Below are 14,180 nucleotides of genomic sequence, written 5' to 3' on the forward strand. Positions count from 1 at the left end.
AGCTAAGTAGGTCAATTAATTTCTAGCCCATACACATCAAGCAAAGAAAAGAGGAAGAGACAATGGGGGTCATTCCGAGTTGATCGCTCGCTAGCTACTTTTTTTAGCAGCCGTGCAAACACATTGTCGCTGCCCACTGGGGAGTGTATTTTCGCTTTGCAGAAGTGCGAACGCGTGTGCAGCAGAGCTCCTGCAAAATCGTTTTGTGCAAAACAAGACCAGCCCTGTAGTTACTCATACCATTGAAAGGAGAGATATTTTTCTTTAGTGGTCCCGCTTATCATCACGAGACTGCGATAGTGATTAGAGGAAGATATCTGTACTTATACCACCACAGTATATACTGTAGCTCCTTGGGGAAGGATTTAGGGATTTTTTTTTTATTTTTTTTTTAAAGACCTTTTAAACTCTTATTCATTCATAAAATGTGAATACAATGTACAAAAACTAAAACAACGAAAGGAATTTTTATTAATTTATTATAACTACAAAATACAGCTTTTAAACCATTAATGAAAAGAACAAGAAAAGATGATATTTTTTTTTAGATACGGGGGAGATGTATCTAGCTATAATTTATCTAGCACAATCTATAGAATGACAGATACAGTACTTTAGAAGCTTATTATGCTTATTATAAATGTTATGGGCAGCATCTACTGTACATCTTATCTCTCTTGAAAGTTTGATACCTGTACCTCTAACCCACAGAATCTAATACAAATGAAAAGCCTTGCTCTCGATATCGCAACATATTGAGGACCAAGTATCTTTGGCTTACCAAAGCTTGTTGTTTAACTTTCCTTCTTCTGCATAATTTTACATTCTAGATAAGGAAAATGAACGTCCACTCCAAATCTTGTACATTCGGCTTTCCACCTTGTCTGACCTGTGTGTTTCTTTTTCAGTTCTGCGGATGCGGATTAAAGAGGTGAAGATCGAGAACGGAGACCGAAAGCTCATAGCAGCCCAAAAGAAGAAGAAAGTTCTAAAGGCAGGAAAACTGAAGAGGAAAGAATTCCGCAAGCTGGTCTTGTACATTAAGAACGCGGCAGGATGCCCGTGCCCCCAACTTGACAACCTGAGCGGCAGTTTCCTTATTATGGGTCGAAAGGTGGACAATAAGCTTTTGCTCACCGCCATCTACAAGTGGGACAAGAAAAGTAAAGACATGAAGTATGCAGTGAACTTCATGTTCTCCTACCCATGTTCTGACACTACTTCTCATGGTGCCGGCTCACACATGGGATCCTTCCGCTAAGACCCATAGCTAGAGAACTTTATCATGATGCCCTCACCCAGCCTTACCAAAACGGACTTTATATTTTAGCAATAGCAGTAACATAGCATACTCTGAGCTTAAAATTCAATAAAGATTACTAGGGTAGTCATACTGAGCATCGGAGAGGGTGAAGGACGTGATGGATACTGGATGGGAGATAGCAAATGGGGAGAGAGCGGGCTGAGGATGCAGAGCTTCATTTGAAGGACACATGAGAAAACACAAAGTTTATGGCTTCAGAACGGAACTGGAACAATACATTTCTAAGTCTAACATTATCGCAGTTGTTCAAAGCAGTAGTTTATCATTCCCTTAGGCAACACGCATTAGGACTAAAGCCGCCTCTGGTAAAAGAATCATAAAGCATGTACAGTACAGGAACGTTCGCTGGTTCGTGACTAGGCAGCAGCACTCTGTAGACTTATACTCTGTGTGATGTGAAGTTAGCATGCCAGAAAACCTCTCCACATATATTATAAATGTATATTGTTCCCCCAAAGACATATATATGATTTTTTAATAAGTTTTTAACTTCTATGGCACGATTCTACTGTGAAAAACCCCCCAAACATTTAAACTTAGCAACAGGAAAGGTTTGTATATTTCTGCAGTTAAAGTCAAAGAAGAATATCAATTTATTTGGATGAAAGTGTATCTAGCTATATAGTAGACCGGTTGAGCCAGAAACTTGTCCAGACATGGACAAGGATCTGACAGAGCAGGTCAGCTAGTGATATCATGGATCTGGCAGAGCAGGTCAGCTAGTGACATGTGACAGAGCAGGTCAACTAGTGCTATCATGGATGTGACAGAGCAGGTCAGCTAGGGACATGATGGATCTGACAGAGCAGGTCAGCTAGCGACATCATTGATGTAACAGAGCAGGTCAGCTAGTGATATCATGAATGTGACAGAGCAGGTCAACTAGTGACATCATGGATCTGACAGAGCAGGTCAGCTAGTGACATCATGGATGTGATGGAGCAGGTCAGCTAATGACATCATGGATCTTACAGAGCAGGTCAGCTAGTAACATGGGACTGACAGAGCAGGTCAGCTAGTAACATGGGACTGACAGAGCAGGTCAGCTAGTTACATGGATCTGACAGAGCAGGTCAGCTAGTAATATGGGTCTGACAGAGCAGGTCAGCTAGTAACATGGGTCTGGCAGAGAAGGTCAGCTAGTAAGATGGGTCTGGCAGAGCATGTCAGCTAGTAACATGGGTCTGGCAGAGCATGTCAGCTAGTAACATGGGTCTGGCAGAGAAGGTCAGCTAGTAACATGGGTCTGACAGAGCAGATCAGCTAGTAGCATGGGTCTGACACAGAGCAGATCAGCTAGTAACATTGATCTGACAGAGCAGTTCAACTAGTAACATGGGTCTTACAGAGCAGGTCAGCTAGTAACATCGGTTTGGCAGAGCAGGTCAGCTAGTAAGATGGGTCTGACATACTGAGTCAGCTAGTAACATGGGTCTGACAGAGGTGGTCAGATAGTAACATGGGTCTGATAGAGCAGGTCAGCTAGTAACATGGGTCTGACAGAGCAGGTCAGCTAGTAACATGGGTCTTACAGACAGAGTCGGATTGTAACATGGGTCTGACAGAGCAGGACAGCTAGTAACATGGGTCTGACAGAGAAGGTCAGCTAGTAACATGGGTCTGATAGAGCAGGTCAGCTAGTAACATGGGTCTGACAGAGCAGGTCAGCTAGTAACATGGGTCTGATAGAGCAGGTCAGCTAGTAACATGGGTCTGACAGAGCAGGTCAGGTAGTAACATGGGTCTGACAGAGCAGGTCAGCTAGTAACATGGGTCTAACAGACAGAGCCAGGTAGGCACATGGGTCTGACAGAGCAGGTCAGCTAGTAACATGGATCTGATAGAGCAGGTCAGCTAGTAACATGGGTCTGACAGAGCAGGTCAGGTAGTAACATGGGTCTGACAGAGCAGGTCAGCTAGTAACATGGGTCTGACAGACAGAGTCAGGTAGTAACATGGGCCTGACAGAGCAGCTCAGCTAGTAACATGGATCTGATAGAGCAGTCAGCTAGTAACATGGATCTGTCAGAGAAGGTCAGCTAGTAACATGGGTCTGACAGACAGAGTCAGCTAGTAACATGGGTCTGACAGAGCAGGTCAGCTCAATATGGAGATACAATAATTTAGGCTTTATCCAGTTAAAGTGTCCCAAGGTTACTCACATGAGCAATGGGATTTTATGCTCGGTCTTCGGACACAGCTGCAGATCACAGAAACCAGCAAAACGTCTACTTACAGAAGACGCTACCTCCACAGGGCCAGATTAAGTCTTGGGGGGGGGGGGGAGCAAGGAATTTAAGACAGGGGGTAGGGGGGTGCATATTAGATTCCCAAAATGACCCAATCCAGGAAGGACAAAATGCACTCTACCTGGACTTCCCAGTTAATACATGATTGGCATTACCTATGTTGAACTATTTAACTGAGGTGATTGCAATCAAAAATTAAGAGGGAAGTCCAGGTAGAGAGCATTTTGTTCCTCCTGGAATGGGTCATGTTGGGAGGTATGAATTGTGTGTAGAAAAATAAAATCTATAATTTATCTTGGAAAAATTGCAAAAGCAGAGCCTTTGTACTACTTATACATTGGGACAGAACTCAGGAGGACTCTCTGTGTGTCTCTCTATCTAGACCCGAATGCTCTCATTAGATAGTAGGTTACACATGACCCAGACACCCAGGCGGGGAGGAGAAGCTGGGATCCCCGGGTCACTTACAGCTCTCTCCCACCTCCTACCTCTTCTTTAGTCAGTAAGCTCATTGGTAGCTCATGAAACCTGATTCTCCTGTGTCTCTGCCTGCACTGCATACTGTTCTGCTCACATTCTGGCTGCCTGGTTCCACTGCTGCACAAGAGGGAGCGATAGTGATGTCAGTGTGCCCTGACTGGGGGGCCCCCTGACAGAGGGGGGCCCGGGGTACAGTATCCCTTGCACTCCCACCTTAATCTGGCTGGGCAGTCAGAGAGCCAGAGTATAGCTAAACCCCCTCTACAATCATCTAACGCCATGGAAGAATATCCCTGTTAAGGAATGTGGTATCCTGCAAGTATAAAGAGAAAGCTTATATGACTATTATAGCTGATTATCACTGCACAGACATCAGACGTTGCAACAAAACTAACACAAACATGCAACAAAACATTCTAAATGGCAATTTGTATTGTTAATATATAAGAACAAACTGACATTTCTAACCGTTAAACCAGAATGGTTTTCCTAAGGTTCTATAACCACAGAAAGGGTAACTTGGAGGTATTTTGGGTAATAATGTACAGAATATTAAATACTTTTCCTAATCTTGAGGTTTATTTGACAAGATACTGTAGTTCCAAAATTTAACAAGAGTATAATGGTGTCATTAACGAACACGTGTTTGTGTGCAGCCCTGTCAGCTCACAGTTTATCATCATCTCTAAGCCGGGCTGGGGTTTGTTTGGGGTGTGGAAGTGTTGGAATTCCTACATTTACAAATGTGAGATGAGCAAGTTATGATTTATGAAGCTACTACTCTCCCATAAAAATGTTATATCCCGGAGATACAGCAGACACTTTATAATCGCAGGACAGTTAAAGCTTCCACAGTTTCCAAACTCTACATGTTCAGAATTGGCTCAAAAAGATCTTTTTTTTTAGAAGGTGTTCAGACTTTGGCTAAACAGACTTCAGTTTTTGTAAAGACATCATTGTATACTTTGCTGCTACTTCATCCATCCGAGACCTCGTGGTGTCAGGGAAAGGATCAAATTATTCTAGTATAGGCCATTAAAAATGAATCGGAGGAGGAAAAAGTCTAAAATGTGGTCAGTGTATGGATTAACTGCGATAGAAACTGTAGGGGGTGATATGTTGGTTATCTGTGTTCTCTATGAAAGCATCTAGCCTGTGGCCTCCTGACTATGAACAGTATTCAAGGGTGGAATTCAATTGTTTGATCCCGGCAGCAACTCTCGTGGGCACCCAGTATTTCTGCTTGCGCGCTCCCGATGTGGCTAGCAGAAATCCCCCAACAGTCGGGCTTTCGGGAGCAGTATTTTGCACAAGTTTAGCCTCTTTACGCAACTAAACAATGCATTGTGGGCACATCATGCATGATAAGTAATGGACTCCCAATATCTCGCTCCCATGGCAAAACATATGAATATCTTTAGATGGGAGCTGCTGGCATGAGAGAACAATTGGATTGCCCCCCAAATGTCCAAAATTTACACTGAGGCAAATACTGTATGCAGATGTGTCCACACTAGCCTGTTCTCAAAATGTGCCACAGATGTGCAACAAAGTCACGCCATGCGTCTTAGTGACATCACTAATGCAACAAAAGTGCAATGCACAAGAACCTTGGACACTGCCACTGACAAGACCTGCGTGCAACTCGCACACTGACCTGGTAAAAAAAGGCAAAAGACTGCGGGCCGATATGAGTGAGCCACATCATGCATCCAGCCACGTGGCATTGTGCTTAATATGTGACTTTGTACCAACTTCATTGTGACAAAAATACTAATCGTAAGCACCCTGTACTGTATGAGGAACTGGGTGCAGCTACGATGCGACACAGACAATAAAATTGAGATATTGGTATAAAAGTATGAGAACCACTACCTGTGGCAGAGCATGTAGGTCACGCCATATGGCACAAAAGGATGGGTGAGGACACATCTGTATGTAACACAGCCATTTCCAATTTTTTTTTTTTTTTTTTAAGGGAACGAGGGGACTATTTATCCCTATAAATCTGCTTGTGAAAGAAGCCTTCATCATTATCAGCCCTCATATACACCAGACCTATATTCGCCATTCCATCTCCATGTCCACGTCACCCTTATCCAACACGCAAAAGCCCCTTTGTCGCTTAGTTACACTCATTTAGCCGCTAGTACAGATGAGGCTCAGTTGTGTGCTATACACAATAACCCTGGAGATCCACAATGATGTATGTTCGTGCAGTGTGAAAGATCACAGATTCGCCCATGTTGCATGGACTCTGAATTGGGCCCATAGCCGTGCAACTTGCACACCTCCCCCCATTATTCAGAATATCTCTATCTTTTTGTTTTCCAACTGCAGTGTACTGTGGGGGTTATTCAATTACCCGCACACAGTGTCAGATGCAAAGTAACACCGGGGGAGGGTTATCTAATTAGCCCCGATAAGCCCGCTCGTGCTGCGGCTTATCAGGGATTTCACTGAACCTGTGTGTTTTCGGGTGAAAATGCACTTTTTAACGGACGAGTTAATCGAGTAGCCCAGTCGCAACACCCGAAAAAACATTGGGGGTTTTCACTCCTGATGTCTCTTCGGGGCTAATTGAATACCCATAGGGGAATTCATTTAGCACAGTTAATTTAATGGGGGGTGAAAAAGGGCTATTCAGTTGAATCCCCTTTTTCTCGCCAGAAAAATGAATTTGTTTTCAGGCGTTAACTCATAGAATCTGGGCTAAGTTCCCGGACCTATGAGTTAACACGATTGCAGCACCCAAAAAACGGTAAGTTATCAGGGATTTTTGTTTTGGTCTGCTCAGACTCAAAAATAAATCCCTGTTGAGTGCAGCTTACCTTTGGGTCTAATTGAATAGCCCCAGTGGATCCTTTAACCCGCTGTAAGATACCACAGATAATTGAATTCCCCCCTAAGTGTCTCACCTACAATAAGAGTGATATCCTATTAGGCCCGGGTAAAACATCGGGTGCAAAAAACGCATGTTTTTTGCTATTTTTACCGATGTTTCACCAATATTCTTTTACATGCTATCCAGATTGACCGCCTGTAAAAAAAAAAAAAATGCCCTTTCTCCCGAGAACACACAGGTTCAGTGAAACCTGTGTGTTTTCCGTAGAAACAGTCCCGTTTTCGCACAGGAAACTGGACTGTTTCTGGGGATTTGGTTTCGCCTGCCTCAAAATCTCCAATGAGCGGGACAACCTGCAGCGTCCCATGCCCGCTGCAGCAGCAGCAGGCTGGGACTGCAGGCATCCAGAAGCTGTCCTCGGCACGGTGACCCAGAGAAGCCGGGTCAGCGCCGTGACCGCATTCCCCCTGTCCACCGCCCCCGGCGGTCACATCACAGGGGAGTGGCCATGTGACCGGGGGAGCCGGAGGTACAGCTCTGCGCCGGGTGCTGTCAGGAGTCGGCACCCGGTGCAGCTTCAGGTAACCCCCGATAAGCCACCGCTCGTGCTGGCTTATCGGGGGTAATAGGACAGCCCCCGGCGAGACAATTAGCCCTGGTAAAAAATGATTTTATGCCGAAAACCCCATTAAATGTTGCAAAATGTTTCTATAGCTTTGTTAAGTGTAAGTGAAAGAGCCAAGCCAATAGCCATTATGTATTATAATCTGGATTTTGCTGTGAATTTATACTGTGTGTACAATATGGGATCCGGTCTTTAGGTCGACAGTACTTAGGTTGACACTCATTAAGTCAACCACTATTGGTCAACATGCATTGGGCCGACATGTCAAAGCTCAACACATGAAAAGGGCGACATGAGTTTTACAAAAAACAATTTCATTTTTTTAACTTTTTCATACTTTACGATCCACGTGGACTATGATTGGGAATAGTAACCTGCCAATGTGAGGGGATACGGTGCACTAATTGGGGTTCCCGGTCACTTTACGGAGAAAACGAGACCAAAAAAAATATAGAAAACTAATCTCAACCTTTTCCATGTCGAGCTTGTCTATGTCGACCTATTTCAGGTGTAGACCTAGTCACTGTCGACCAATAGTGGTCGACCTAATGACTGTCGACCTAGTTACTGTGGACCTATGATTCACACCCGTACAATATATATTTTTAGCATGTGGGGCCATGCAGAGTGCAATCAGGGTCACGCATGTCTTTCCTCTAAACCATTTTGATCATACAGATTGAGTCTCCCATATACAAGATGCTTGGGACCAGAAGTATTTTGGATATTATATTTTTCAGAATTTCAGAATATTTGCATACCACAATATCCAGTGGATGGGAACCAAGGGGGTAATTCAGAGCTGATCGCAGCAGCAAATTTGTTAGCAGTTGGGCAAAACCATGTGCACTGCAGGGGGGAGGGGGGGGCAGATATATCATGTGCAGAGAGAGTTAGATTTGGGTGGGTTATTTTGTTTCTGTGCAGGGTAAATAATGGCTGCTTTATTTTTACACTGCAGTTTAGATTTCAGTTTGAACACACCCCACCCAAATCTAACTCTCTCTGCACATTCTTGTTGAATCGCGTCATGCAAGCCACGGCCCCCACTGTATAATGCCGGTAATTGCGGCATTACACAGTGGGGGGCGTGGCTTGCATGACGCGATCCAACAGCCACGCCCCGTCCCTCCTCTGGCCCACCCCCGTGCCGCCTCCGGCCCGCCCCCCTCCTCACATCAGCTCACTGCCCGCCCCCCTGCTGAGCCAACTGGCTGCTCTCTCCCGGAGAGAGCAGCCCAAAAGTCGGCAACTATGAGTTGATCGCACCAAGCAACTTTTTGCTGCTGGTGCGATCAACTAATCTCCGCCTGTGGAGGAGTGTATCTTAGCATAGCAGGGCTGCGATCGCTTGTGCAGCCCTGCTATGCTAAAAAAAGTTTCACACAAAACAAGACCAGCCCTGGACATACTTACCCTGTGCGACGGATTCAGCGATGATGGTCATGGCTTTGACGTCAGACATCCGCCCTCCGTTCGCCTGGACACGCCTGCGTTTTTTCTTACCACTCCCCAAAAACGGCTTAAAACGCTCAGTTGACGCCCCGGAACGGCTTCCTGCTGTCAATCTTTTTGCGTTCGCCGCTGCGACTGCTTTCTTCAATGTCAGCGTCATTGCCCGGCGACAATGCACATGCCGCGCATGTGCATTCCAGACCCGATCGCACCGCTGCGAAGAAGTGCAGCGTGCAATCGGGTCGGAATGAGGGCCATGGTTTTGCCCAGCTGCTAACAAATTTGCTGCTGCGATCAGGTCTGAATTAGGCCCCAAGTCTAAACACAGCTTGCATTTATATGTCAAATACACCTTATATACACAGCCTGATGGTAATTTTATGCAATAGTTTTAGTAATTTTGTGCATGAAACTAAGTTTGTGCACATTGAGCCATCAGAAAGAAAAGGTCACAGTCACGCGTCAAAAACTTCTGTATTTCGGAATATTCTGCATTTCAGAATTTTGGATATAGGAGACTCAACTTGTACAAGAAAAAAAAGAGGTATAATGTTGCATAAACCTATAATCAATACATGTAATAAGAAGCCTTTTACAATACAATACTATTCCTGCACCATTTGCGTCACTACTGTACTTCCTGTTAATTTCATGTGTGGCAAAGGTGCGAATTGTCTGAAGACAATAACGGAAAAAGTTTGAGTTGGTAAAATGTGATTGGACTTGGATGAATGCAATTATTTAAAAATGCAATTTAAGTTTAACCATTAGTTCTAAAGCGTACTTTACAAAGCCGGATTTTGTTGTGGATTGCGTCCCAGTGCTCAGAAATGCATTTGATATGTGATTTAAAGACATTTTGGTATAGGTCTCATGTGAGAGGTCTGGAAAATGCCTTTTTTGTAAATCAAATTATTGTACTATAAAACCTTTATGAAATATGTCACCCGGCGGTGCTCCTTTTATGTTTAAATGTTTATATTCAGATTAATGTTATTGTTTCTCTTACCAGGAATGAATAATAAGTGTTGTTATGCATGTGGCATAAACGCTTATACAAAATATGTACTTTCTGCTACCCCATAGAAATGTGTGCTGCGTTTGTTGACCCACCATATAATGTAAATCCTGTTTTCAAGCTCTACACACGTTCACCGCATCAATACGGCTTATATAGAGGGTGCATTGTACGTCACGACAGATTGTGTACCTTACAAAATAATTTTATACCTGTAATATTGTGTTTTTAAAGTAAATTATTTCGTTTGCTAAAATAATACATGTGTGGGCTGCCTTTTCTTAGCGCGATCCCTGTGCTTTGTTTTATGAGGAAGAAGTCGGAAATGACGATTTAAGGGGATTTGACACTTTCAATACTATAAAATAAATAACTAAACAACTAAAAGAAAAAAAAAACCACATTATCTGTTGTTGCGCATGTAACCGTAGCAAACATATCAGGCCATTTAAAGTCTAATTTTTGAACAATTCTGAACAATACTGTTAAATAATGATGATAATAATAATAATAATAATACAGCAAAACTATATGTGAATGTCTATGTTATATGAGTTTTGAGGTTATGCTGGAGAATCTTAAGGTGAGCGGTGCGTATCATAGTCGCATGCTGGTAGAATAAATGATTGGGTTCCATGCAATTTTCTCAGGTCTGTTTCATTCGGTGTTCAGGCTAAGGAAATGTAGATGTTACACTAACATGAGAATATATCATTCTGAACCTGTCTCACCTGCATAATGAACATACTGTACTGTAGATGAAGCTATAGACGGCTTTGCAACATAACTAGATGTACTTGCTGTCACTAAGGCTAATGACTACTTTTCCTGTTGAATTGTCTGTAGGTATTAGTGTCAAAGGGGAACAGACACATCTTAAGAAGCAATGTAGATAGGACAGGAAGACTGTTGGTATTTTATCTATAAATAGCAAACTGAGTCAGATCTCTTTGTAGGTAGTGGAATTGTAAGAAAAAGGGGGGGGGGATTTATCAAACCTTCTCAAGAGAAAGAGTGCATGTGTTGCTGATTGCAGGATGAGCTGCGGGGCACAAGCAAGGGGCAAGGGGAACCAGGCTTGCCATCAGAAAATATGGGGCACTGTACCAATGAAACAGGTTGGGATCCACTGATCTAGTACTTTCTATAAAATAGCTAGAATGTGATTGGTTGCTATAGGCAACATCTACACCTTTAGAAGGTTTGTACATCTCCCCATAAGTACTCTTTATATAGTGTATATATTTGGAACTTTGGAGGGGGCAGTAAGCAAGTGATGCCCACATAGCAACTAACCTCTCATGGTTGTTCACTTTATATAATGGCAGTGCCTCCACCCTGAATATTGCAGGCTTCTGGGGTAATGGACGGGACTTCCGTCCACCAGAGACATGCACCATGAGTAATATCGTCAGTATTTTTTCTTGAACTCCCGGGCAAACGATATTGTGCATATACACGTCACCCAGCCACCAACCTGAACATGCAGGTTTGGACGGTTCCGGTATGAATGGTCGACCATGTTATGGTCGACAGTCATTAGGTCGACCACTATTGGTCGACATTGACATGGTCGACATGGACACATGGTCGACACATGAAAGGTCGACATATGAAAAGGTCGACATGAGTTTTTTAACTTTTTTTTTGTGTCGTTTTTTGCGTAAAGTGACTGGGAACCCCAATTAGTGCACCGAGTCCCCTCGCATGGCTCGCTCCGCTACCGCTTCGCTCAGCACACTTTACCGTTCCAGTCGTAGTCTATGTGGATCGTAAAGTATGAAAAAGTTCCCCAAAAGAAAAAAAGTAAAAAAACTCATGTCGACCTTGTCATATGTCGACCTTTCATGTGTCGACCATTTTCATGTGTCGACCATGTGTCCATCTCAACCATGTCAATGTCGACCAATAGTGGTCGACCTAATGACTGTCGACCATAACATGGTCGACCATGTGAACGGATACCGGTTTGGACGATATAGCCAAAATTGACCTGCATGTACAGATGACAGAACACCTTGTTAATGACCCATGGGAGCGTGCATCGTTAGCGATATTGTGAATACACACTGGATGGCATTACAAATGATATTGCTCAGAAGGGTCAAAATGAATAATATTGTTTCAAATATCACCTACAGTAGTGTGTACCTAGCTTGACTCAGGAAACCTCTGCCCAACACCTCTACCACTATAAACCACAGTGTTAGGTGCCAAAACCACAATGGTATATTTACTCATATTCAATATAGAAAAGTTGGTGGTAACCTTTGAACCGTCAAAGTATAACATTGATCAGAATCAACAATCGTAAGAATATGAATTTGAAATAGCACACAGTTATTTAAGATAGCGACAAAACAGCTATAGAAGTTTAAACAGAACAATCTACAAGTACACAGACAGGACACTGAAAAAGAGACAATAGACAATGCATGAAAATATCAATAGACATTGGAGAAAACCGATGTTTGGCAATGCTTGAATTCACCAGCAAATAGAAAACAAATTGGTTCTTATACATGAAACAGATCTCTGGCGTAGATAGCCACAACACAATATTGCTGACTAGCATAAATCTTCAAATAAGAATGTACTATGCAATATAGAAGGTGGAGAGGAGAATGTAAATAAAAAGAAGGCAAAGTTATAGCAATATTACCATTAATCGTAAGATTGGCAACAATTATCTGCACACAATTACCCTCAATGACTCCTTAAATTCCCAAAACCACAACACAATCCCTTAATCTCTAATTGTCACAACTGAGGGCCTGAGCTGACGGGAGGCGGCCTCAGTTGTAGGGGCTGAGATGTACCGGAACCTGGGAGGTTGTATCAGACCCCTGGACATGTAAGTAACATGAATAATAACTGCCCGAAGGCGTGACCACGACAACTTGGATAAAAGTCAATGATGTTTATTATGACAACTCCGCAACACAGCAGCAGTAAAAGAAAACGTAAAAGTCAGCAAATAATAAATACAGTTCCTGGGTACTACAGGATGGCAGGAGCCACAGGGCACTGGTAGTGTGAGATAGTTCTTATGATCTTCTAGATGGAAAGTCCTTACCAGGCCCGACTGTAGCAATGGAGATAACCCAGGATTGTGCCAGCTGGTGTTCCAGGAAAAGCTGGGTTGCTGAAGGTAAAACAGCTGCTGTGGATACTGGCTGGAACCAGACTGTTGTTAGCACGGAGTGGATACTGGCTGGAACCAGTTAAATAATAAATGAACTTGGGAGCGATGAAATATGAACTGAAATGTAGAACTTGAGAGCAGAGAAATAATAATACCGGTGGAGAGTGGTAAAGTGTAGAAAGGACACCGGCCCTTTAAGGAAAGCTGTACTCTGCTGGAAGCTGAGCTGGAAGCAGGTAATGTTGTAGCTGGAAACAGATGAATCCACAATGGATTGGAGAGTCAGGCTACACCGCAGGTGGAATGCTGGTGCGGGTCTCTATGGTGGAAGTCTTGAGACAGGAGCTGGAACCTGGAAGACAATCACAGGAGAGAGACAAACAGGAACTAGGTTTGACAACCAAAGCACTGACGCCTTCCTTGCTCAGGCACAGTGTATTTATACCTGCAGCAAGGAAGGGATTGGCTAGGCAATTATGCAGATTATCAATACTGAGAACAGATTGGTGGAAATGATCAGCTGACAGAATCCAAGATGGCTGCGCCCATGCAGACACTTGGAGGGAAGTTTGGTTTGTAATCCATGTGGTAATGAAAACAGTAATGGCGGCGCCGGCCACCGGAGACAGGAGGCGCCAGGCTGACAGATGCACATCCAACCACGCGGACACAGCGGAGGCCGCGGCTGACGTAATCGCCACTCAGACACTCTGCATGCAGAAGTTCAGGGACGGCGGCGGAGGCCGCGGGAGACGCCATGCCAGGTGTAATATGGCGTTTACTGTGACAGCGTCCCAGAGTGACAGGAGAGGATACAGGAATGTACACATCAGGATAACAGATGGGATCCGGTCCTGGAGCGCTGAGCCAGCCTTAGGAGGCATCTGATGGGTAAGAAATGGCGTCCAGATACCCGGATCGTGACAGCACCCCCCCCCTTTAGGAGTGGCCCCAGGACACTTCTTTGGCTTTTGAGGAAACTTGGAATGGAATCTCCGGACCAAGGCAGGAGCATGGACATCAGAAGCATTGGTCCATG

The 14,180-nt window shown here is 43.9% G+C and overlaps 2 protein-coding genes across 5 annotated transcripts in view; one reads left to right on the forward strand and one right to left on the reverse strand.

Moving 5' to 3' along the window:
• The window catches only part of SFRP5 (secreted frizzled related protein 5), a 251,907-nt gene extending 248,326 nt beyond the window's left edge, over positions 1-3,581 (forward strand). Inside the window, exon 3 of the mRNA XM_063962308.1 lies at positions 909-3,581. Coding sequence (XP_063818378.1) covers positions 909-1,261 — 353 coding nt within the window. The 3' untranslated portion in view covers positions 1,262-3,581. The remainder of the gene's footprint in view (positions 1-908) is intronic.
• Positions 1-14,180, reverse strand: part of GOLGA7B (golgin A7 family member B) — a 688,836-nt gene that overhangs the window by 657,414 nt on the left and 17,242 nt on the right. The window lies entirely within an intron of this gene.

This window comes from Pseudophryne corroboree, chromosome 3 (genome assembly GCF_028390025.1).
Source record: "Pseudophryne corroboree isolate aPseCor3 chromosome 3, aPseCor3.hap2, whole genome shotgun sequence".
Classification (NCBI taxonomy): Eukaryota; Metazoa; Chordata; class Amphibia; order Anura; family Myobatrachidae; genus Pseudophryne; species Pseudophryne corroboree.